At 41.3% G+C, this 22,188-nt stretch overlaps 1 protein-coding gene across 2 annotated transcripts in view; it reads left to right on the top strand.

Annotated features, from left to right (window-relative positions):
• ADAMTS12 (ADAM metallopeptidase with thrombospondin type 1 motif 12) overlaps nt 1-22,188 on the top strand; it is a 788,736-nt gene that overhangs the window by 753,963 nt on the left and 12,585 nt on the right. The window contains exon 24 of one of the 2 annotated variants that reach the window (XM_082272462.1): nt 14,901-15,011. The exons of the other annotated variant lie outside the window; for it this stretch is intronic. Coding sequence (XP_082128588.1) covers nt 14,901-14,998 — 98 coding nt within the window. The 3' untranslated portion in view covers nt 14,999-15,011. Of the gene's footprint in view, nt 1-14,900; nt 15,012-22,188 lie in introns of those variants that run through there. 2 annotated transcript variants of the gene reach the window in all.

Genomic DNA, 22,188 nt, shown 5'->3' with positions numbered 1-22,188 from the left:
TGCGCCCCCCGTCTTTATGGGTTTTTAATAAAGACTGTGCTCAATGCCCTGTGTTTTTTTTTTTTATAAAGACCATGCACAAGGGCCCTATTGGTTATAATGCAGACTGTGCTCAAGGGCCCTATGGGTTTTTATGAAGACTTGCACAAGGACCTTTTGGGTTTTTATGAAAACTGTGCACAGGGGGCCCTTTGGGTTTTTATGCAGACTGTGCTCAAGGGCCCTAAGAGGATTTATGCCGACTGTACTCAAGGGCCCTAAGGGGATTTATACAGACTGTGCTTGAAGGACCTATGGTTTTTAGGCACCAGCTTAAACTAGATGAGGATTGGGTGCAGAGACTCCTTTCCCTGTCAAATGGACCTGGATTCTGCTCACTGCTAGGGCAAAGAGAAAGTGCAATGCAGGTTCATGATGCTCTCACCTTTTCCTGGTTTCCAATATCTGTGTGGAGTCAGGAAGCCAATTCGACTTTCACACCCTGACTGACTGACATTAAGACATGCAGAATACTTTTCCATTTCATCTTGACAACATTTAGGCAGGAAGTAAAAAGGGTCTGACCCCAAAGCCATTTGAGAAAGTTCATGGCATTGAAAGTTTTTTTCCTAAACATGTTTTATTGAAAGAAACAGAAGAGGCATACAGGCTATATACTGTACAATGAAAGGCATAGGAATACACCTCAACAACCCATCCTCTGCATAATATTATACACTAGAATTCGAGTATATCAGTATTATAAGGAGAGAAAATACTGAAACATGCCTCTTATTCACTCAAATCTGTTTGTCGCATTATTAAAGAACATTAAACAAACCATAGTAAAACAGAGTAAATCTATAACCTTACTTCCTATGTAGGGAAAATGAGTGCAAGCAAAATGTTTACCTATTAAATTCACATATCATGAAAAGCCTCTTGAACGTTGTCACCATTATAAATACTCCATCACTAGAGAGTAAACTTAGAAAAGAGTCACCTGTGTCTTGTGAGTCTAGTCAACGACCTCAAATTTTAGTTATTTTGTAGGGCAGCCCCTAGCCTAATAAGTATAACGGGAGGTGTTGGTTTCTAACTCATTTCCACAGACCAATATGTAAGGGTTCAGACCAAATCCAATACAATACCACAATTTTCTGGCATAATAAAGTAGTAGCCACAAAAACAATTTAGTCTTAATAAGAAGCTCAACATCCCCAAACACCCCCAAGAGACATGCCCTGGGGCTGCAGATGTTGGGGAGCTCAAAGGTATCTGAGATAAATGTGGTGACTGCTGACTAAAATGGTCTGACCCTATTACAGGACCATACCATATGAATAAAGTCCCCCTGTTCCATCTTGCATTTTTGACAAGTGGGAGGCAGCCGCCTACGCGTAAGAGTCTTTTTGGGGTATATTACGCTCAATGGAAATACCTTATCTGTATTAACTTAGCCCTAGCAGAAATAACAGAATCTGGATAGGAGCTACAGACTTAATCCCAGTCATCAAGGGTATGTCCGCCGCCCACCTAGCATGAGCCTTTTGTAGTTGGGGGCATTTGAAGTTTACTTTCCATCTGCAGCTATCCAGTTTATCTATCTTTAACATGTGGTTACTTTTTGAAGAGAACTTAATCCCTTAAAATGCAGATCACCTATTGTCTTCAGGGCAGTCTGGGACCCGCTACCTGAACACCAGACTCTACTTTCTTTATGGGTCACTGAGTAAGCTGCACCCCAGAGCCTCATAGTGGTTAGTCTTGCTAGGTCTGCCATGTTACCTGACACAGAAGTCCCAAATCATCTAGAACAGTACCATTGGGTGTGCAGAACAACACCCATACCATCAACACCTTGGAAACATCAGGCAACAATGGGTCAGATGGTGAATGCACCGACAAGAAACAATGCGGTACTTGACCTACTGATTACCAACAATGCAGACCTGCTCACGGATATAGAAATACGGGAAAACTTAGGGAGCAGTGACCATAGGTCAATTGGTTTCAGTATTAATTACAATAATAGGAAACACAAGGGTAATATTAAGACGCTGAATTTCAAAAGAGCCAATTTCCCTAAACTGCGCTCGCTGCTAGAAAATATCAAATGGGATAGAACCCTGGGAACAAAGAACACGGAGGAAAAATGGGAGTGCTTCAAGAGCATACTTAACAAGGGGGTGGGCCAGTGCATTCCACTGGGAAATAAATTTAAAAGAACAAAACTAAACCCTGGGTGGCTAAACTCCAACATAAAAATGTATATTAGAGCTAAAGAAAAGGCCTTCAAAAAATACAAGACTGAGGGGTCAGTGGCAGCATTTAAGCATTATAAAGAGTGTAATAAGAAATGTAAAGATGAAATCAGGGCGGCTAAAATAGAACACGAGAGACATATAGCAGAGGAGAGTAAAAAGAACCCCAAGAAGTTCTTTAAGTATATAAACAGTAAGAAAGCGAGGCCAGAACACATTGGCCCCATAAAAGATGATAAAGGAAAAATGGCCACTGAGGACAGAGAAAAGGCGGAAGTGTTAAATAATTTCTTTTCTTCAGTCTTCACAAAGAAATCGGGGGTCTACACGAACCCAGCTTGTAAGGCCGAACTAAATAATACACCTCAGGAAGTGCCGCCATGGCTAACAGAAGATAGACTTAGAGCTAAACTAGAGAAGCTTAACATAAATAAATCCCCGGGACCGGATGGCTTGCACCCGAGGGTTCTTAAAGAGCTCAGCCAGGTGATTGCCAGACCATTATTCTTGATCTTTAAGGATAGTTTACAGACGGGTATGGTGCCAGCTGATTGGAAAAAAGCCAACGTGGTACCAATATTTAAAAAGGGGCCGAGATATATCCCGGGTAACTATAGGCCGATCAGCCTAACATCTGTAGTCTGCAAAATATTGGAGGGGATGTTAAGGGACCACATACAAGACTTTAGTAATGAAAACGGTATTATAAGTATTAATCAGCACGGATTCATGAAAAATCGTTCGTGCCAAACCAATCTATTAACCTTCTATGATGAAGTGAGCTGCCACCTAGATAAAGGTAAGCCTGTGGATGTGGTGTATCTGGACTTTGCAAAGGCCTTTGACACCGTTCCCCACAAACGATTACTGTACAAACTAAGGAAGATAGGTATGGACCATAAGGTGAGTACCTGGATAGAGAACTGGCTCCAGGGGAGAGTACAGAGGGTGGTGATTAATGGGGAGTACTCGGATTGGGCGGGTGTGGAAAGTGGGGTCCCCCAGGGTTCTGTCCTGGGACCAATCCTGTTTAATTTATTCATAAATGATCTAGAGGAGGGGATATCTAGTACAATCTCAGTATTTGCGGATGATACTAAATTAGGCATGCCAATATCTTCTATGCAGGATGTGGAAACCTTGCAAGCGGACCTGAACAAAATAACGGAGTGGGCAACTACATGGCAGATGAGATTTAATGTTGAAAAATGTAAAGTAATGCACTTGGGGGCCAGAAACCAGAAAGAAAGCTACTCGCTAGGGGGGGAACCTCTGGGTGAGTCTAGGATGGAAAAGGACTTAGGGGTACTGGTAAACAACAGGCTTGGCAGTGGCATGCAATGCCAGGCCGCAGCAAGCAAAGCCAACAGAATACTGGGATGTATAAAAAAGGGGATTTACTCCAGAAATAAAGAGATTATTCTCCCGCTCTACAAGACTCTGGTCCGGCCACATCTGGAGTATGCTGTCCAGTTCTGGGCACCGGTCCTCAGAAAGGATGTGCTGGAACTGGAGAAAGTCCAGAGAAGGGCAACAAAAATAATTAGGGGGATGGAGGACATCAGCTATGAGGAAAGACTACAAGCCCTGAACTTATTCTCTCTGGAGAAGAGACGATTGAGGGGGGATATGATATCAATGTACAAATACTGTACTGGCGACCCGAGCATAAGGAACAAACTATTCAGAGAAAGGAGATACAATAAGACACGTGGCCACTCACTAAAACTAGAGGAAAGGCGGTTTAACCTTAAAGTGCGTAAGGGGTTCTTCACTGTAAGAGCGGTAAGGATGTGGAATTCTCTTCCACAAGCAGTCGTATCAGCAGGGAGCATTGATAGTTTCAAAAAACTATTAGATGGACACCTTAAAGACCACAACATACAGGGGTATACAATGTACGGCTAAAAGCAAACACACACACACATCATAGGTTGAACTGGATGGACTCATGTCTTTTTTCAACCTCACTAACTATGTAACAATTAGACCAGTAGAGCCAAATTAACCAATCAATGTCTAGACGGGATTCACATTTTTTTTTATAGGAAGATGAATTCTTTACTCCTATATTTAAACTTGCAAAATCAAACAATTGGACAAAGTAACTGTTTCTTTACAGTGATACACTTTGTTTATTCCAGAGTACCACGACTTCCAGTGGAGAGTCCCAATGTCCATGCACAGTGGTGTATTTAGGTTTTGTGCTGCCCTAGGCCAGACTAAACTTGTGCACCTCCTAATTTAACTACGACCCACCCCTTCATGCCAAGGCCACACCCCTTCCTGTTTCAGACCCACCCTGTCATCTGTAAATCACACCCCTTCCTCGTTCGGCTCCACTTTTTCCTCCTATTTAGAATCACAGTTTTCTGTGGTCACAGTCCCTCCCCATACAGTTAGAAAACACTCCCCTAGGCTCACACTTAACCCTTTGATCACCCCTGGGTTAACCCCTTCCCTGCCACTGTCATTATTACAGTAACAATGCATATTTTTAGCACTGATTACTGTAGTAATGTCACTGGTCCCCCCCAAACATGTCAAAAATGTCAGTTAGGGGTCCGCTATGTCCACTGCAATGTCGCAGTCTGGCTAAAAAATACAGATCGCCACCATTACTAGTAAAAAAATAAATAAATGAAAATGACAAATCTCCCTCTAGTTTGTAGATGTGATACGTTTTTGGGCAAACCAATCAAAATACACTTATTAGGAGTTTTTTTTTTTTACCAAAAATATATAGCAGAATATAAATTGACCTAAAAGGATGAAAAATTGTCATTTTTATATATTTTGTTGGGGGGGGGTGTTATATAGCAGAATGTGGAAAAAAAAATTTTCCCCGAATTGTCACTCTATTTTTGTTTATAGCGCAATAAATAAAAATTGCAGAGGCGATCAAATACCATCAAAAGAAAGCTGTATTTGTGGGGAAAAAAGGACATCAATTTTATTAGGGTACAGTGTTGCATGACTGCGCAATTGTTCGTTAAAATATTGCAGTGCCGAATCGCAAAAATGGCCTGGTCATTAAGGGGGAAAACCTTGCGGTCCAGTAGTGGTTAAAGCATGGAGCACTTTGCACATGCTGAAATCAATGCAAACTCAATAAACAATTCACATTCAGTGAAAGTTAATGTACTGCAAAGTGCTCCATGCATGCTAAAATCAATGCAAAAGCATTAAACAGTCCATATTGAAAATGTATTTACTACAAAGTTTAAATGTGATTACAGACGGTAACCTAAAATAGTGATTTTAGATTCCTACCCTCTGTCCTGGCCTGGGGGTTCCCTTGTCCTCCTCTCTCGTCTCTCTCATCCTCCTCGACATAGACGGACCCCGCCCCGGGGAGAAGTTAGTGTGTAAGGATGCCGTGCGGAGGAGGGTAGGCAGAGTATTAGGCTCCGCCCCCACCCATTGAATGAAGTGAAGTCGGTCTGGCCAGTCTCCAGCCGCTCTATGGGGGCGCCAGTCCCACCTTCCCTGGCAAAGTGCGCCCCTTACCTTACTCACTGCTGAATGCCGATAAGTGCCACAACATGCCGGGGACTGTGTGTGTGGGAGGCAGCCGGGGGAAGCAGACATGGGAGCCGGGACTCAGAGGACGGATTGGGGTTTTTTTTCATGCCCCCCGCAAAGTGCCGCCCTAGGCCTGGGCCTTGTCGGCCTTGGCCAAAATACAGCACTGTCCACACAGTTCAAATTGGCACCATGGAAAATGTTCTTCTCCCATCTCCACAAGAGAGCAGTTATAATGCTTTCTCAAAGGGGAGCACACAGTCCTGTACTTTGAACACTCACATGATGGTGCGCCCCGTGCAAGTAGAGTTCCTCCTTGATTTGCTTCCCTAGCTAATTCAACTGAACCAACCCCAAACTCCACCTAGCATCCATCTGGGTGGGCTCCCAAGTTAAAGAGCCCTACACTCTGCTACATATCTATGAAATCTATAGATCTTTTTATCTTTAGCTGAATGTGGAAAGGTGGAATTGTTCTTGAACAGGTGCCCTTTGGTGAACATGTCTGGCTAGACTAACCTTGGTTTCATAGTAACAAAATCAGAAGTTATAGGATGGGGAGTGGAGAGAATGGAAGAATTGTTTGCCTTCTCTAAGTTAGCACCAAGAACTAGAACAGGACAAATTGACACTCTGCTCTGATAGCAGTTCAGTTCTAAGTGTAGGGAAAAATTGAAGCACACAGTGTATTATTCTGTCAACAGAAGGAACCACAATGATGAGGATCTCTGTTGAATCTCTCTGACAAGCAGGGCAGCAGTCTGGAAACTTTTATTATACACAGTTGCATGGCCTAATATAATGTATGGGTTCCTGATAACCGTTCCCTTCAAATTGATCAATAGGTGTGGGCACAGTTTTGACAGACATGGGGAATATTAAAAAGTCATTGATTTGGGAGTATGGGATATCAGACTAAGGGCTCTTTCACACGGGCGCTCCGTATGTCCGCAAATCATCCTATTTTTTTGCAGATGATTTGCGGACATAATGTAAGTCTATGGCATTGCGGATGTCAGCGGAATACCATCCGCTGACATCAGATTTCCTTCCTTTCAGTTCTGTTCTGTTTTTTCGAACGGAACAGAACCCTATTTTTTCTCCGTTCAAAAAATGGAAAGGAAGGAAAATCGGATGTCAGTGGTGTCATCCGCTGACATCCGCAATCCCCATAGACTTACATTAGGTCCGCATATCATCCGCAAACGGATGGGATGATATGCGGACCGTGAAAAAAAAAAAAAGGAATACAGCGGAGCTCTCACACGGAAAGCCCGTGTGAAAGAGCCCTTAAATGGCTCCATGTTTTTTTTTTTCCAATCATGAATCCAGTTGGTAGTGAAGGCAAGGCCAAGATAATCCAGCACATTTAAAAACTTCAGGACTGTAGTCTTTAAGGCTCGTGGTGTTGACGGACTTTGGACTTTTGTCAATGGCCATTTCGCTTGCATTTTCTCACAGTTTATTGACATTGCAAAATTAAGCGATAAAAACCCAAAAACAAAAATGGCATTTATTGTAGCTTACCAATCATTAGATGTGGTGGCTGCATTCATTTTCTTTTTGAGGCTTTTTCCCTTCTGTTTTCACATGGTGATCTGGGCAATAATACACCTTCTGCAGAACTTTTTTTCAGGGGGTGGGGGGGGCATCATTTTAAGGTAACCTATGCTCCGCCCCTTTTCAACAATGTCATGAAGGGGAGGGGCTTAGTCCTTATACTTGTTTTGAGTATTTATTTTTAAAAAGCAAACAGCAGCATTTATTTTTAAAGCATTTGTTAACTTAAAAAAAAAAAAAAGTTGATCCTGTTCCCTTAAAGCATGTTATACAGCACAGTGCTTGTGCTGTGTAATTTGGCCCCTTGTATCACCTGAAATACCTGGCTGATCCTGCCTGGCTATGTCATCTCCTCTGTAAACTGACTATGGTATACCATGGCTGCTGAGCCCTGACTTTGTGGTCAGTTTATGTGCCTCCATCATCCGCAGCCCTCCTGTCCTCTCTCCCCCCTCTCTCCCTGCCTGTCTGTTCCTATGTCAGTGCCCCTCCTCCTCTCCTGCTGCTGTAGTTTCATTTAAAGTTTCATATCCTGTCTACAGTCTGTTTAATAATCCTGTGTGTCCCTCTGTCTGTGTTTTATAAAAAATAAGTAATTCTTTACAAGTTTTCAGAGCGCCACTTCAGGGGTCCATCGATGAGGATAAGCAAACTACATGGGTGGTGATGGAGGAATTACTCAGTGATAGTCTTTAGAAGGACAAGCATTCTCAATTTTTATAGATTTTTATTGGACTTACATTTATGCATTTAGGTTTAGGTTTGCTTTTTTAGCACAATTTCGGGTGATAGCCCACAGTGCACCTAACATCTATTTCTTCAAACTCTTGAATTGTTTAAGTATATGGACACAAATAGATTTGGGAGGATTATTTATTATCCATTATCATTTTAAGTGAGTAAGATATTATTAGCACACAATTATTCTAATTTATTGATAATAACATAATTTTTCACATGATGACATCACATTGCTGATGTAAGGTATTTAGCACATGTGGGATATTTTTAAGGAAGTGAAAATTGAATCTTAAAGTGGATGTAAACCTGATTCATGAAATCTGACCTGGGAACATAAATCTGTAGGGTTTACTTATCTCTCTCCAAAGCACTAAGTCCTGTGATTTTCTGCTGCTCCCTTCTTCTGTTATCAGCATGATAACTTCTGACAAGTTCTCCAACAAATGAGATAAAAGTAGTTGAAAATTTGTGTCGGAGCAGGAGCTATAAATTGATTAGCAGAGAGCTGGGCTATTTATAGCACAGCTCTGCAAGTATCTTCGTTCCTCTGCCTCTGTGTGCTTTTCCTCCAATCAGCTGTCACACAGTGTATGCCAAGACTTCCCTCCCACAGCTGAAACAGGAAGAACAAATTCTAACACAACGTGCACTTTCTAAAGAATATAGAAAATAAAGAATATAGGCTCCGTTCACATCTAGGCGTTTTTAGGCAATTTTCTGCTAAAAACGCCCAACAAGACAAATGACCTACATTTCAATGGCCCCTGTTCACATGTGAGCGTTCTGTCGCCTTAAGCAAAATGCAAAAAAGTACCTGAGCTTCTTATTTTGGCAAATTACAGTTTTCTTTTATATTTTCCATTGGTCACTTGTCAACCTAAAAACGCCTGTAAAAATAGCAATGCCTAGATGTGAATGTAGCCTTAGTATATCTAACACACCCCTACCCCCAGACTGACAATGCTGCTGTGCTCCTTCATCCAGAGTGAAGGCACACAAATACAGGAGGTGTGTTACGGGCCAGATAACCGGGTGAAAACAGAGATGGAAAAAGCCTAAAACAAAAAAAGAAAAAAGCAAAAAAAAAAGAAAACGAATGCAGCCACCACATGAAATGTTTGGTAAGCTGCAAAATATTACAATATTTTTGGTTTTGGGTTGAATGCAGCTTTAATAACTATTAAAGCGGTAGTATACTCAGCCCCTCGTTCTCTCAATTTCAATTGTAAGTCTGTAATATTTGATTATAAATCACATAGCCCTTAAATGATATGATACAAATGTTCCTTACTTCTGTATTTTGGTCCTTTCTGCTGCGATTTTCCACATCTTTAGCGCCGCCATTCTTATTGTGGTTTCCTTGCCAGGCTCTGGGTAGTATTTCCTCCATCATTCTGCTTTCAGTTCCGAAATCCCGCGCATGCGCAGTCTACTCTTCACTGTAGCTCCGAAGTTACTCCTCTCGTCTTCGGCTCTCTCCACTAGCACACCCCTGTGAAGTATCGTGTCACATGGGTTAGTGGAGGAATTTTAGAATGGGGGCGGAGTCTCGCGTGAGCAGGGGGCTGACGTCAAGCAAAGGAAATGATGCAGCCCCGGCATAGACCCTACATTTTTCTGGCAGCAGCGTAAGCTTGCCGGAAAATCGAGGTAAACTAAACATACGCAGGTGACGCAATCAGCAATAGAAGTGACAAAAGAGAAATGTATATTATATGCACTGATTTAATTGAAATAGTGTAAAGTTTAAGGAATGAGTATACTACCGCTTTAAAAAAATGTGAAAACTTGCACTGTATTACAGACCTTATAAGTTACAGCAGTACATTGGCTTCATAGTTACTGTAAAAAATAATTCTCTATAATTTTCACAGTTCACATTCATCAGATGTTCATAGAAATTAAACATTGCCAAGGTCTTCTAGACAGCTGTAATTAGTGTGACATCTTCACCTGAACACATAACTGTGTTATCGAAGCATCCTGCTATGAATGCAGTAACAACGCAGGACCTGATGTAATTAAAGCCTTATAGCACTGAATAGGTTGATATATCTATTCCCTGAAAATGACCTTTAGCCATTGAAAAGACCTTTTGCAATTATCTTGAATAATATATAATGTGTCAGTTGCCACTAGAGTACAGGAGACAGAGTGAGCAATAGTGCATTTGTGAACCAGGAGTAATAATTACAATCAGGGTATAGAGTTAGGGCAGTGACGACAAAGCTTTATTAAAGATGTCTGTGTTATTAATCATAGATCATGCTTCTTTTTTCTTTTTCTCTGAGTATACAATAACAGCTGACGGACTAATAAAATAGTTACCTTCTTTTTCTGCCATGCTTAAAATAATGGGGTCTATTTTTGAAACATCTGATATTTAACCACTTGAGTACCAGCCTGTAATTCCCTTCTATGGTCAGGCCATTTTTCAGTTTTCAGTGCTGTGATAGTTTGACTGACAATTGCTCCATTATGCAACACAGTACCCAAATTAGTTTATTTGTTTTCATTTATTTTCGTACATCACAGGGCACAGAGCCATAATCATAACATATGGGTTATATAGGCCACCTATAGGTGAAGGACACTGGCAACCAACCAGAATTGATGACCCCCCTATATAACTCCTCCCATACAGGAAGTACCTCAGTTTTTTCGCCAGTGTCTAAAAGGTGAAGGTCACTGTGGAGAGGCATTTTAGTGGCATTTAAAGCGGTAGTATACTAAAAAAAAAAAAAAAAAACCCTGCAAGACAAAGGCATAATGAGCTAGTATGCATCGCATACTAGCTCATTATGAAATACTTACCTTAAAACGAAGCACCGACACGGACCCCCAGACACCGCCCGGTTCAGCGGCTCCGGTGCTGTGAGTGGCCGGAGCCGCAATGACGTCACTCCCGCGCATGCGTGCGGGGGATTAACTTTCCGGCAACTTCCCCGCAAGGAACTCTGAAGGTCCGCCGGACCTTCAGAGCACATTCGCCGCTAGCGCCAGTGGCTGTATGCAGTGCAAATATCTCCTAAACCATGCTGGTTTAGGAGATATTAATTGTACCCACAGGTAAGCCTTATTATAGGCTTACCTGTAGGTAAAAGTCACAAAAATCGGTATACTACCGCTTTAATAATCATTTTTTTAAATTTTATTTTAAAGTGTTACTAAACCCAGGAGCCTGCATTCACTATATCTGGTCTCCCACAGTACACAGAACATGAAAATTCAATTATTTTAGTAAATATAAACGGATAAATACTTTTTCTCATCAGCAGTATATAGCAGGATTGTGACTTTTATCAGTGTCTGGTTAAATCCTGTAGGAGGAGTTTTCATTCTCCTCTGACTGTCCTTTGAGGCTGCAGGACCTCTGACCCTCTGTCTTGGCCCTGTGCTGATCACTTGCACCCTCCCAAGAAAAAAAACTCTCTAGCAATACACGCCAAACTGAGCATGTGCAGGGGAACTCTAAAGGCTCTGTACTATTAGGAGATAGAGATGGGACAGTGGAAGACGGGGAGAATCAGAGAAGACAGGATCAAACAGAATTTTACACAATGCAGAGGATTAACCCCTTAGGTTCCTAAGTGAGTATAACAAGCATGTTTTACTGCATATACAGACTGATTTTCCGCTTGTGGGTTTAGTAACACTTTAGGTATACCCAAGTGAGGATAATTGAAAGGAGTGACTGTAGCCTTCAGTAGCCACTATAAGCTCATTGCAAAAAACAAAAAACAAAATGATTTCTCACTAGAATGCTGAGTGGTGTGCCATGAATCCCACACATGTGTACCCAGCACTCTGAACACCAATGCACGTGTTGGTTGAACTAGCTGTGCATGCGTGGGATTAATGGTGTTTATGTTGCCCCTACTATGGCAATGTGTATGGCCCCTTTCACACTTGTGCAACTTGGGACTGCAAAATTGCATGATAAGTCGTACTCCATGATTTCAAATGAGTACCATTCATATCTGTACAACTTCAAGTCGCAACGACCTCAAAGTAGTCCCTGCACTACTTTGGGCAGATTTTAATGCGTTTTAAGGTCCAAAATTGGTTCAAATCCAGGAAAATTGCGGCAAACAAATTGTACCAAAAATCATGGTAAAATCACGCGACTTTTAGTGTGAAATGGGCATAAATGTAATGATTCCCTGCTAGAGTACTGGGTGTGCCACCAATCTAAGGCATTGCTTTAGTGGGAAATTATTTCATTTACATATTGCCATGGTATCGGCCAGTACAGCAAACATCATGTTCAACTAGTCAAGAAATACCAAAGGGGAAGCCGATGCACGGGGCAGGCGGCTCCGATTGCAGTCTGACACCCGCAATCGCTCCCCACTGAGAGAGAAGGACGGTCGGCTGTTGTAAACACAGCTGACCGTTCTTCTCCCTGGAATGATCACAGAGCTCCTGTGATCCTTCTATATAGGAACACAGGTCTCTGTGATCATTTCACAAGCCACTCCCCCCCACAGTTAGAAACATGCCCCTAGGTACACATTTAACCCCTTGATTACCCACTGTGTTCACCCCTTTCCTGCCAGTGTCTCTATTACAGTAACAGTGCATATTTTTAGCACTGATTACTGTAGTAATGTCACTGGTCCCCCCAAAAGTGTCAAAAATGTCAGTTAGGGGTCCGATCTGTCCGCCGCAATGTCGAAGTCCCGCGAAAAATCAAAGATCGCCGCCATTACTAGTAAAAAAAAAAAAAAAACAATAAAAATTACAATCTTTAGTAGACGCGATAACTTTTGTGCAAACCAATCAAAATACGCTTATTGTGATTTTTTTTTTTACCAAAAACATGTAGCAGAAAACAAATTGCCCTAAAATGTTAAAAAATTTAGATTTTTTAATTATTTTTTTTTTTTGAGAATGTCATATAGCAGAATGTGAAAAATATTGTTTTCTTTTTTTTTTTCAGAATTGTCGCTCTTTTTAGTTTAGCGCGAAAAATAAAAATCATACAGGTGATCAAATACCACCAAAATAAAGCTCTATTTATGGGGAAAAAAAGGACATCAATTTTATTTAGGTACAGCATTGCACGACCGTGCATTTGCCCGGTAAAGTAACGCAGTGATGAATCGCAAAATAGGTCATTAAGGGGGAAAATCCTTCCGTTCCAGAAGTGGTTAAATAAAAAGAAGAGAAAATAAACGTGCCCGATGTCGGGGGATCCTGCTCTATAATCCTATTCTTTCTATAGCATTTGTAGTCATCCATGGGGATTTTTTGGCTTGGACTTTATATCCTTTTCCTTTTCTAACTTTAAAATATGAGGAATATTATAAGCTTTGTCTGATATCTCCTAGATTTTCTTTAGAAAAGTTTGCTTTCTTCTGTAGCCTTATATATATCTCTGGTTTTATCTGAGAATGTAGAAGGATGACTATTCTAATACGCCAGGCTCTCATGGAACTGGCAGACACTTGCCCTAATTAGGCACAACCTGACACATGCAGGACGTTGGATATCAGATTTTATTCTTGTCCTAAAGCTGTTGTAAAATCCACCTGTTCTGGAGGAAAACACGATTCCCATTGTGCATTGAGTTACTGCTATAAATTACCAATTTTATAAACGTACATACAGTATATCTTTTCAGCCATGTCAAGTTGACCTAGCCACCCCACTGGACCTGTCTTTTCAGAAATGCTAATGCAAAAAAATTATATTTCATAAGTGAGAAACGAAATCCTTATGCAATAAGAAGCAAATCATGCAACTGATTGTGGCTGAAGTGGGTTTTGAGATTTCTTATCTATCCAATGGTGGGGAAGGATCTGGGGGTTCTGGTGGATCATAAGCTTAAACGCATGCAGTGCCAACCTGTGGTTTCCAAAGCGAGCAAAGTCCTATCTTGTATTAGGAAAGGTATGGACTCCAGAGAGAGATATTTGCTTCCTTTGTTTATGTTCTAGATGTTCCTGCATTTAATAGGTAGCGTTTCGCATCACAAGTGCCTAATGAAATCTAGCCATGGATAAAAACTTGAAGAAGAATAGCGGAGCATCAAAATATATATCAGTAGAATGATCAAATTTAAAAAAAAAAAGAAAACATTATTTCTTTTAACCACTTGCCGACCGCCCCACATTTACTGCAGCAGGGTGGCTCGGTTGCGCATAATCATTTTTATAGATCTACTTGATTATGTGCACGTGGTCTGGGCGGCGCCGCAATGTCGCAGTCCAGCTAAAACATTTCTGATCGCCACCATTACTAATAAAAACAAAAAAAATTAATAAAAAGTCCAAAAATCTATCCCCTAGTTTGTAAACGCTATAACTTTTGCGCAAACCAATTAATATACGCTTTTTGTTTTGTTTTGTTTTGTTTTTTACCAAAAAGATGTAGCAGAATACAAATTGGCCTAAACTGATAAAAAAAAATTGATTTTTTTAATTTTTTTTATTGGGAATATTTTAGAGCAGAAAGTAAAAAATATTGTGCTTTTTTCCAAAATTGTCACTCTTTTTATGTTTATAGTGCAAAATCTAAAAATGGCAGAGGTGATTAAATACCACCAAAAGAAAGCTCTATTTGTGGGGAAAAAAAGGAGATCAATTGTATTTGGGTACAGCATCGCATGACTGCGCAATTCTTAGTTAAAATAACACAGTGCCGAATCACAAAAAAATGGCCTGGTCATTAAGGGGGTAAAACCTTTCCGGAGCTGAAGCGGTTAAAGTTGACCTCCAGACAAACTGTATAGACACAAATGAATGTGTAAGAAGGAGCTTACAGGTTGGTTAGTTTCTTCAGGCTGCCCAGGTGGGAAGGGGTTAAACCAGTCTCTACATTTCCCAGGCATTTCTGGGCTCTGCTCTCCACCCTGTGCTTCCAATAAAAAGGGGGAAGGCTCTGCTCAGGGGCTTTCTGCCATGGCCTGCATGGGAAGTAATTGAGAAGCCAAGCCTAGAGACGTAACCCCCAGCAACATATGGAGCACACTCTAGGAAAGTCTGGCGGAGGGGTTGGCCTCAGCAGCAGGAACAGTGTTCAAGCAGGACAGAAGCGGGGGCAGGATCTTGTGCTTTTGATTCAAACATCCAGCAAATCACAGAGCCCCTCTTACAAGTGAATGCAGTGCTGCAGAAAGCTGTCAGACACTGTGAAGACATGTAACAGGAACATAGTTGCCAACTGTCCCGTTTTTGCTTGGACAGTTCCTGCAAATAGGATACTGTCCCGGGTAACTTACTCTGCCAGGACTAGTCCCGGCAAATCAGTGTTGCCAACTGCCCGTTAATCAGGCTGCCCGTAAATGCCCGTTATTTGCAGTGGGTCGACATCGTAACTGCGCATGCGCAGGCTCGGGAAAGCTCGTATAAGCTCAGCCGGGCGGGCGCATGCGCAGTTACGTAATGGCGCCACCTGGTGCCATTTTTTAAATCAAAGGCGCTCATTCTCGGCAGTGCCGATACAGCAGAGCAGAGAAGGACCCCTGGAGAGTAAAGACATGACATTCACAGACATAAAGGTAAAATATCACATATGCAAAGCAACAATCTTATGTGCAAAAATATCTGGTAACATGACAGGTGAATAAAGTGTCAATGTGCTCAGGTGTGACCATACAAAAAATGTAATATGTAAATATAAATAAAGTGCAAGGTGTAAATAAGTACGATACAAACTAATTATACTATCTGGTATAATTCGGTTTTATCTTACTTTATTTTTACACCTTGCACTTTATTTATATTTACATATTACATTTTTTGTATGGTCACACCTGAGCACATTTTACACTTTAGAATTGCAGGGAATTGTGATGAGAATTTGAAACTTTAGGCAGAAGTAGTGCGGGGAAAATTTCAGGATTGAAGGTGAATATTGCAGTAAAAGGATGTTTTTCTAATTTGTTAAAGGGCTGTTGATTTTCATCCTTTTTGAGGCTGAAGTTCTGCTCTTAAGATAATTTGTAACTTGGAGGGGGGGATACATTGCTGGAGGTATGAAGTGCAGATACATACCTGGAACACCTGTGATGGCCACCTCTAGAAAGCACCTACAGCCGTTTGTCTCTCCTTCCCCCCTGAAACAAATGTTTTTTTATTTCTTTATTTTTATGCTTTTGGGTTGTCTTCAAATTGGCCCTCAAATCTACACAGTTCAGAATAGAAATACCCACAAAGTTTTGTTACGCTGATCACTCGGCACTTAGGGAAAGAAAAAGAAGTCAAACCTGTAACAAGACTTCCTTACTGCAACAGAGTAGCAATCAGACACTATTCAACCAGATTAGAAATCTAACAACCCACTTCAGCCACAATCAATATCTGTTCTGCATAATAGTGAACACTCTGTTATGAAGTCATGAAAACAATCCCTGATTTTCCAGCAGATTAGCACAATTATATAATCACACCTAAAATATTCATAATTAGAGTAGGTGGAAGAGACCATAAAAAGCATAACTACACTTGTGTCCACCCACATACCTTACAACCTTAAAAAATTAAATGAAGGGCATATTAAAGGGCCAATCAGTCCAGAAGTGTTTTTTATTAGAAATGGAGCCTAGACCTCTTTGCAAATTCCAGTGCTTACAACAAGTAGTATAGGAGCCTCTCATAAAAGCCAAAGCAAGTGTGTAGACCCAGTAATTAGCACAGAAATATCAGCAATAGAGTCCCTGGGATATATAAGGAACTGTCATCAAATGTGTATGTCTTCAGCAAATCAATGTATCATTTTTAGGTGATTTTTGTACTACAGGACACATTAGGCTTGCTGCTGATCTGCCTGTGACAAACCCAACCAGAACAGGGGCTTTTGGAAGGGACTGCAGGCTAGCCTCTTGCCTACTGACTATGGGCCCTGGTGTTTGAGGGGGCTCTATTCTTTGGGAGGTGTGTGCCTGGGGGTCCTTTGGAGTAGATTTACTTCAGATTCAAGTCCATGTCTCCCCAAAACACACAGACTCTGAGGACTGGAGGACCTGGATACAGATTTGAGGCTTCTTTGCCCAAATCAGCATTGACTGCTTCAACCAACTCCTAGATTCAGAGACTCTAAGCAGAAGATAGTCTGCTCAAAGCAACCTCATGCTGAGGTCTCCGACTATTATGTTTAATCTTTTTATTAAAGTTTTGTGTGTTTACTGTCAAGTTTCTTTCTCCCATTGTTAATTTATTCGCCTATTGTTTGTCTGTTTGCTAATCCTCCTGATGTGATTAGTCTGGTGGGGGACTCATGTAAGAGCATATTGGAGGATGGCTAGACATTGAGTTGATGGCAATGATGTGTTCTGCAATGTTAAATGGGAAATGTGAAATTGAAAAACTGTTGTGCCAAGTTGTTGCCCATGTTGTTAATCAGTAAACCACGTTGACATTCATTTTTTTGTGGTGGTGGGCTTTGGGATAAGTGTTACAGAGAAGATTCAGGCCTGGAGTATGTGAGTCACAATATAGTGGAGTTTCTTGCTGTACAGGTGTGTGCATACCCCATCCCTAAAAAAAGAGAGGAGGTGCCCTTGGGCAGTGGAAGTGAATCAACACTGCCAACAAATCTGCCTTTGTTCATGTCCACTACATTTGAGGTTGATGGGATCAGCAGTTTACAAAGGATAGATAAAGCTGTTAGAACTTTCTGTTCAGCTTACAGAAACTGATAAGGATGCTGTATTGTTTGCAAGATCAATAGGTATTGTCTGTACTTGCTGTACTTCTTATACTAATAATAAAAAAATAATGCAGTCACCACATCTAAGGAACTGGTACCTGGAAATTATTATATTTTTAGCCTTGGGTTTAGATATCCTTTAAGCTACTCTTTGTTTCATAAAAAAATGAATCTGCCTTTGATAGACAACTCACCTGTCCCGCTGTTGATCCTCATAATTTTATAGTTTTTTGGTAGACTATGGAAGGATTGAAGCTCCTGCCATTTTATTTCTTTGCCATCTTTGTACCATTTTTGGAAACTTCCTATCACTTCCCGTTCCAAAAGTGCAACAGGAAGTTTTTGGAAATCTCCCAAAGTGAAAGGATGGTTGTTCCCGGAAACAGGGGTTCCTATTTGAAGATTTTCTCTCATATTGTTTTAGGCGGGGTTTAAACATATGTGAATTGGATGCGTGTCTGCATGACAGGAGAGTGTGACCAGTTCACACAGCTCCGGGGCAGCCGCGGTCCAAATTTAAAAAGGGTTCTGTGCATCTTTGGTTACGATTCAGGTGCGAATTTGGGACCTGATGTGCACCTAAAACGGTGAACTGGGACGCACCGGACCCCATCCTGTGAAGCGCGGCCGAAGCATATGTGAACCCAGCCTTAGGGACAATCCTAATATTTTAGATTCCCATTTTTCTTTCTTCATCACAATGGTCACTAGTGCAAGTAAAAAGTTAACAGAGGGTCTAACCTTTCCCCATTCTGTCAAAAAATATGCAAAAAGTTTACACCTTAAACAATAAAGCAAGTAAACGTAAACCCACTAATTAATTAAAATGTAAGTAAGACTAAACTTCTTGGTTTTCATTTCTGTCTCTGCCTGTGCTGTGGAGATTCACACCTCTGCTTCTCCTGGTGACGTCGTCCCAGAGATAGATGGGGCAGGAGCAGGGAATCAAAAAATGTTTGCGCAGTCTTTAGAAAAAAGGTGAGGGAAAAAACATTCATAGGGAAAAAAATGTTCTAATGACAATTCAGATGGGCCATCCTATTACGTATATTTTCTCTCAAACCTGCTACGTCTCCAGGACAGAAAGTGAAGAGGATTATCCCCCATGGGACACAGACAGCCAAATTCTTTAATTTAAAAAATGTACTCAAAATAATTCTAAGAAATTGTAAATAGGAAATGAAGTTACTAGTGATGGGGTAACAATAGATGTTCAAGATACAAAGAAACCCTAAAGTACATCTAAGAAGTAAACACTGCTTTACATGGCTGTCTCTGGGATCATACTAAGAAGGACAGCAACAACTACTGCTAGGGAAACTGGAGTATTCAAGAGATTACATAGAACAAGTGTTCCAAGTACCAGAGTCTTGGAAGTGCCATTTTCTGTTTGTTGTTCCTGATAGTACTTGATCTTAATCCTTATACCCTGCTACAATGCCCTGCTTCCTCATTATCCAGTTGTGGTGTTAATTAGGGATGATCGAACGGTTCGGGTCCACCATCGGTTCGGCCCGAACATTGGGTGTTCGAGGTTCGGCCGAATTTAGAACTTTTTGCCCAAAAAGTTCGGAATTCGGCAACCAGAACTGCCCAAAATGCAATGCTTCAGGAAATGGGCTTTAAAAGCCCGTGATTGGACCAGAACCATTAGCAAAAGCCAATTGAGGGGGCAGGAGAATGCTAGGAATGTGATTGGAGTGACTAGGAAGTCCCTAGACCAATCATTAGTGAATACGCCCCCCAGTATATAAGATCGCCCCGCCATATTGCTAGCATTGTTATACTGGACATGGAAGAGAATGGAAGCAGTTCTGTTAATTTTACTTTAAAAGTGTCATTTAGCTATTTTTAGTGTGAGGAAAGGGATATCTAGTGTAGTTAGAGTGCTCCTTTACACTTAAGTTAGCTTCAAAAATTGAGTTTCTGTAGGGAAAGTGTTAAGTGTAAGGGGACCGTAGTGTAGTGTAGGGTTAACTGGCAGTGACTGCTATGGCAGGGTGACAAAACCCTTCCATAGCAGGGTGACCGCTATAGAGAAATGATCATTTCTCTGAATAGCTTCGTAACTGGAATATGGCTTCTCACCAGCCAAGCATTTTTTATGCTGCAGGGGCTGCCACTGCCAGTGCTTTTTTGAGGACATGTTGGATGTCAGACATGACATCTGAACATGTGTATAGGGGGTATATATAGACATATATGTCTGAATATATACCCCTAGACATACAGTGGGTACGGAAAGTATTCAGACCCCCTTAAATTTTTCACCCTTTGTTATATTGCAGCCATTTGCTAAAATCATTTCGGTTCATTCTTCTTCCTCATGAATGTACACATAGCACCCCATACTGACAGAAAAACACAGAATTGTTGACATTGTTGCAGATTTATTAAAAAAGAAAAACTGAAATATCACATGGTCCTAAGTATTCAGACCCTTTGCTGTGACACTCATATATTTAACTCAGGTGCTTTCCATTTCTTCTGATCATCCTTGAGATGGTTCTACACCTTCATTTGAGTCCAGCTGTGTTTGATTATACTGATTGGACTTGATTAGGAAAGCCACACACCTGTCTATATAAGACCTTCCAGATCACAATGCATGTCAGAGCAAATGAGAATCATGAGGTCAAAGGAACTGCCTGAAGAGCTCAGAGACAGAATTGTGGCAAGGCACAGATCTGGCCAAGGTTACAAAAAGATTTCTGCTGCACTTAAGGTTCCTAAGAGCACAGTGGCCTCCATAACCCTCAAATGGAAGACGTTTGGGACGACCAGAACCCTTCTGACCCAGTCCGGCCAAACTGAGCTATTGGGGGAGAAGAGCCTTGGTGAGAGAGGTAAAGAAGAACCCAAAGATCACTGTGGCTGAGCTCCAGAGATGCAGTCAGGAGATGGGAGAAAGTTGTAGAAAGTCAACCATCACTGCAGCCCTCCACCAGTCGGGGCTTTATGGCAGAGTGGCCCGACGGAAGCCTCTCCTCAGTGTAAGACACATAAAAGCCCGCATGGAGTTTGCTAAAAAAACACCTGGAGGACTCCGAGATGGTGAGAAATAAGATTCTCTGGTCTTATGAGACCAAAATAGAACTTTTTGGCCTTAATTCTAAGCGGTATGTGTGGAGAAAACCAGGCACTGCTCATCACCTGTCCAATACAGTCCCAACAGTGAAGCATGGTGGTGGCAGCATCATGCTGTGGGGGTGTTTTTCAGCTGCAGGGACAGGACGACTGGTTGCAATCGAGGGAAAGATGAATGCGGCCAAGTACAGGGATATCCTGGACAAAAACCTTCTCCAGAGTGCTCTGGACCTCAGACTGGGCTGAAGGTTTACCTTCCAACAAGACAATGACCCTAAGCACACAGCTAAAATAATGAAGGAGTGGCTTCACAACAACTCCGTGACTGTTCTTGAATGGCCCAGCCAGAGCCCTGACTTAAACCCAATTGAGCATCTCTGGAGAGACCTAAAAATGGCTGTCCACCAACGTTTACCATCCAACCTGACAGAACTGGAGAGGATCTGCAAGGAGGAATGGCAGAGGATCCCCAAATCCAGGTGTGAAAGACTTGTTGCATCTTTCCCAAAAAGACTCCTGGCTGTATTAGATCAAAAGGGGGCTTCTACTAAATACTGAGCAAAGGGTCTGAATACTTAGGACCATGTGATATTTCAGTTTTTCTTTTTTAATAAATCTGCAACAATGTCAACAATTCTGTGTTTTTCTGTCAGTATGGGGTGCTATGTGTACATTCATGAGGAAGAAGAATGAACCTAAATGATTTTAGCAAATGGCTGCAATATAACAAAGAGTGAAAAATTTAAGGGGGTCTGAATACTTTCCGTACCCACTGTATATAGGTGTGATAGTAGCAGAAATAAATGCTTGCGCTAATTAAATCATTTACAGGAATATATTTCTGCTACTATCACACCTATATATGTCTAGGGGTATATATTCAGACATATATGTCTATATATACCCCCCTATACACATGTTCAGATGTTTTGCCTGCCTCAAAAGAACCCAAAAAAATGCCAAAAAAACGCTAGCATCAAAAAAAAATGCCCAGGTGTGTTTTTGCTGGCATATTTTGGGGGGTTTTGGAGGCAGGCAAAACATCTGAACATGTGTATAGGGGGTATATATAGACCTATATGTCTGTATATATACCCCTAGACATATATAGGTGTGATAGTAGCAGAAATAAATGCTTGCGCTAATGAAATCATTTACAGGAATATATTTCTGCTACTATCACACCTATATATGTCTAGGGGTATATATTCAGACATATACGTCTATATATACCCCCTATACACATGTTCAGATGTTTTGCCTGCCTCAAAAGAACCCCAAAAAATGCTAAAAAAACGCTAGCGTCAAAAAAAAAATGCCCAGGTGTGTTTTTGCTGGCATTTTTTGGGGGGTTTTGGAGGCAGGCAAAACATCAGAA

This window comes from Pelophylax lessonae (assembly GCF_965119305.1).
Source record: "Pelophylax lessonae genome assembly, chromosome: 1".
In the NCBI taxonomy this organism is placed as follows: domain Eukaryota; kingdom Metazoa; phylum Chordata; class Amphibia; order Anura; family Ranidae; genus Pelophylax; species Pelophylax lessonae.
Note: the sequence above shows the minus strand (reverse complement) of the source record. Positions and strands in the feature narration are given on the sequence as shown.